The sequence below is a fragment of the Belonocnema kinseyi genome, chromosome 1, assembly GCF_010883055.1.
Source record: "Belonocnema kinseyi isolate 2016_QV_RU_SX_M_011 chromosome 1, B_treatae_v1, whole genome shotgun sequence".
Taxonomy (NCBI): domain Eukaryota; kingdom Metazoa; phylum Arthropoda; class Insecta; order Hymenoptera; family Cynipidae; genus Belonocnema; species Belonocnema kinseyi.
The window spans coordinates 107696034-107699231 of record NC_046657.1 but is presented as its reverse complement, the minus strand read 5'-3'; the positions used below and the strand labels follow the sequence as shown (position 1 = coordinate 107699231).

General features: G+C 35.9%; 1 protein-coding gene across 1 annotated transcript; it reads left to right on the top strand.

The window, feature by feature from the left end:
• The first annotated feature begins 1902 nt into the window (after positions 1-1902).
• On the top strand, positions 1903-2283 carry LOC117172658 (histone H4). The gene has a single exon (XM_033360784.1). The coding sequence runs from the start codon at positions 1923-1925 to the stop codon at positions 2232-2234; it is 312 nt and encodes a 103-aa protein (XP_033216675.1). The 5' UTR covers positions 1903-1922; the 3' UTR covers positions 2235-2283.
• The last annotated feature ends 915 nt before the right edge of the window (positions 2284-3198 follow it).

The window sequence follows — 3198 nt, the reverse complement described above, 5'->3', positions numbered from 1 at the left end:
CTAGAGGTTAGATTGGTTATTGCGTCGTCAATGTGGGAAGTGTTTGTCATTGAAGGTTCAAAGTTAACGTGTGTTTCTAGGGTTATGTTGAATGTTTGCCAAATTGCTTTTGCAACATTATAGCGAAGCGCGACAGGGGCTTTTTCACAGTTGGTGAAGAGACTTAGGAGGACTGGACGATGATCTGAGTCAAGCTCATCTATAGTGAAAATGTCGTGGTTGTAAAAGTTACTTTTGGAAATTGCATAGTCAATAAGGTCGGATTTATGTTTTGTGTTGTGAGGGAAAAAAGTATGCGAGTCTGGTGCTGAGATTGAGAGATTCTTATGATTTATAAATTCAAATAATTGCTTACCGATTTTGTTAGTTGTTCTGCTATTCCAGGCTAAGTGTTTAGCATTTAGGTCCCCTGCAGCAATTACTGAGGGTGCGAGTTTGAATATTTTTCTGTAGTCATTTTTTAGAAATTCGTGAGAGGGGGTCTGATAGAGCGAGACTATAGAATATGGATTCCCGTGAATTTTTATTTGTATGGCAGTAGCTTCGAGGGCTTCAAGTTCAGGAATTATTAGTTCATGGTGATTAATATTTTCTTGAATTAAGATCGCGGTACCTCTATTTGAGTTATTTCTGTATAATGTATAACCACGAAATAGATTAAGGCGTAGGGATGCGCGTAGTAATGTTTCACTGAGCAAGCAGATGGTAATGTTGTTTTTGTAGAGCTATGTGGCTAATTCGTGTCTTTTTTTAAGAATACCTTGAGCATTCCAAAAAATTATTTTTAAAGTGTTATTATTTAAGGTGGCCATTTTCGATAGCAAGTGCAAGTAAATTACTTATAATCTCGGTGGTTGTATTTATAGCTTCATTAATATTAATTTTTCCCCCCATTATGTCTGTGGTTAAGGTTGTAGCTCTTTTTAAGAGATTTACCAGATTTATTTTGATAGCTTGAGAGGGTGTGTTTTTATTGTGTGTGGCTTCAGGAATAGTTTTATTCTGAGGGGCATGAATTTTCTTAGCAATTGGTGCCTTAGATCGAGTATTAGCAATTTTATGTGTTCTGTCTGTCTGCATAGTTTGAGGCTTTAATGCGCATGCCTGTGATGTTGCGGTGGCGACTGTGCTGTAAAGTGGTAAGCCTTGTAGTGGCGGGGCACTGTCTAGTGGGGTGCGTTCGTTTGTAAAATTTTCTTTTAGTGTGATCTCTTTACTTAGTTTATTGGAAAAATTTCCTCGGGCAAATTGTGTGTTTTTGGTTTTTTAATAGCGGGTTTTTTGGATGTTTGTTTAAAAGCAGAACAACCTCTATAATTAGCGGGGTATCCCCAGCACAGTTAGCGCAAGTGGCCGGTGTTTCAAGTGTTTTTCTGCACGCAGAACTTTGATGCACACCCCCGCACTTCACACATCACGGAGTGGCGTGGCACATGTCAGAGACATGGTGGAATCTTTGACACTTGAAGCACTGTGCGGTTTCCTTGGGTTTGACATATGGCTCAACTTTAATTTTAATGTAGGCAATGGATTGCAGTTTAATTAGCTCTTTCGCTTGGGGCGTGTTTGGAACCGTTACCAGAAGCATTGGTAAGGCTTTCTTGGTTTGTCGATTTCTCATGTCGGTTGCTCTCTTGATCAATCAATGATAAAAAATTTCAAAGAGCGCTGTTATATAGCCGCATCATTTCAGGTCTTTCAGCTTTGAGAAGGGAGGAACATCTGCTTATTGGTTTTGGCTTACAAAGAGACGAGAATCGTGATCTTCTTTGTTGGTTTACTAGAAAGTGGGGGTAAAGTACACTGGCGGTTTAGTGGGGGACTTGATTCTCGTGGCTATATAACCGACCAGTTTAGAAATTTCTTTCATTCTGTAGTTTGCTTTTTGTTAAAGTATATTGTAAATTTTCATTTGTTTAAAAATGACTGGCCGTGGTAAAGGAGGAAAAGGTTTGGGTAAGGGAGGAGCAAAGCGCCACCGTAAAGTTTTGCGTGACAACATCCAGGGAATCACGAAGCCCGCGATCCGTCGTCTGGCTCGTCGTGGGGGAGTCAAGCGTATCTCTGGCTTGATTTATGAGGAAACCCGAGGTGTTTTGAAGGTGTTCCTTGAAAATGTCATTCGTGATGCAGTTACCTATACTGAGCACGCCAAGAGGAAGACTGTCACTGCTATGGACGTTGTCTATGCTTTGAAACGTCAAGGACGTACTCTATATGGTTTTGGAGGTTAAGTTCTGAACAATTCCTGGCATTGAATGCATACAATCGGCCCTTTTCAGGGCCACCAAATATTTTTAACGTTGGTTGTGTAATCTATTCGGTTTGAACATGTCACCTCCTATTAAACCAGTGGTTAAAGATATTACCATCCCTTTTCCTAATAATACAATGCTGTCTAAAATCTAGGAAGGAAGGCTCTGCAGTCAGTTGAATTTTTGCTGTATTCATTAGTCCGAAATGTCCGTTTTCCAACAATATCACTGGATTCCTGAGACTGTCACTTTCGCCGTGTTTTTAATTAAATTTCGCAGTTACGTGTTAGGAATAACATATTAAAACCATTGTTTATAAGACCCACGCTAGACATTCAATTAATTATTTATCCTAACCTCAAATTTTGATAACTTCTTAGGTAAGTAATTTAATAGTTACTCATAAATGTAATTTTTTCAATATAAATTAATAAATATCCATTAAAATTTAATATTATATTAATGAGATTAATATTGTCTATTTACTTTTTTAAATGAATTAAGTAGATTAGCTTTTTTATTGAAAATTTGTATTTTCTTAACTGAAACAAATTTTTTCATCAATATTTCTGATATTTTGTTGAAAATTCGTCTTTTGGTTATTTATCTTTTTTATTATGAATTTCATCTTTCGTGAGCAAAAATGCGATTGTGCTTAAAAAGTAGTCTGGTTATGTTGACGCTTCAACAGTTTTATTGAAAATGCGTTTTTTTTAAAAATTAATTCTATTGCTTTCAATTTGTGATTAAAATATTTTTTGGCTTAAATATCAACTATTATATTTTTTTATCAGAGAATTCATTTTTTTTGTTTAACCTAATACATTCATTAAAAAAGAAACAATATTTTTTAAACCAAACAGTCGCAATTTTTCTAAAAAATATGAAATTTATAATCAAAAAGATTATTTTTGAACCAAAAATATGAATTGTCAACAACATA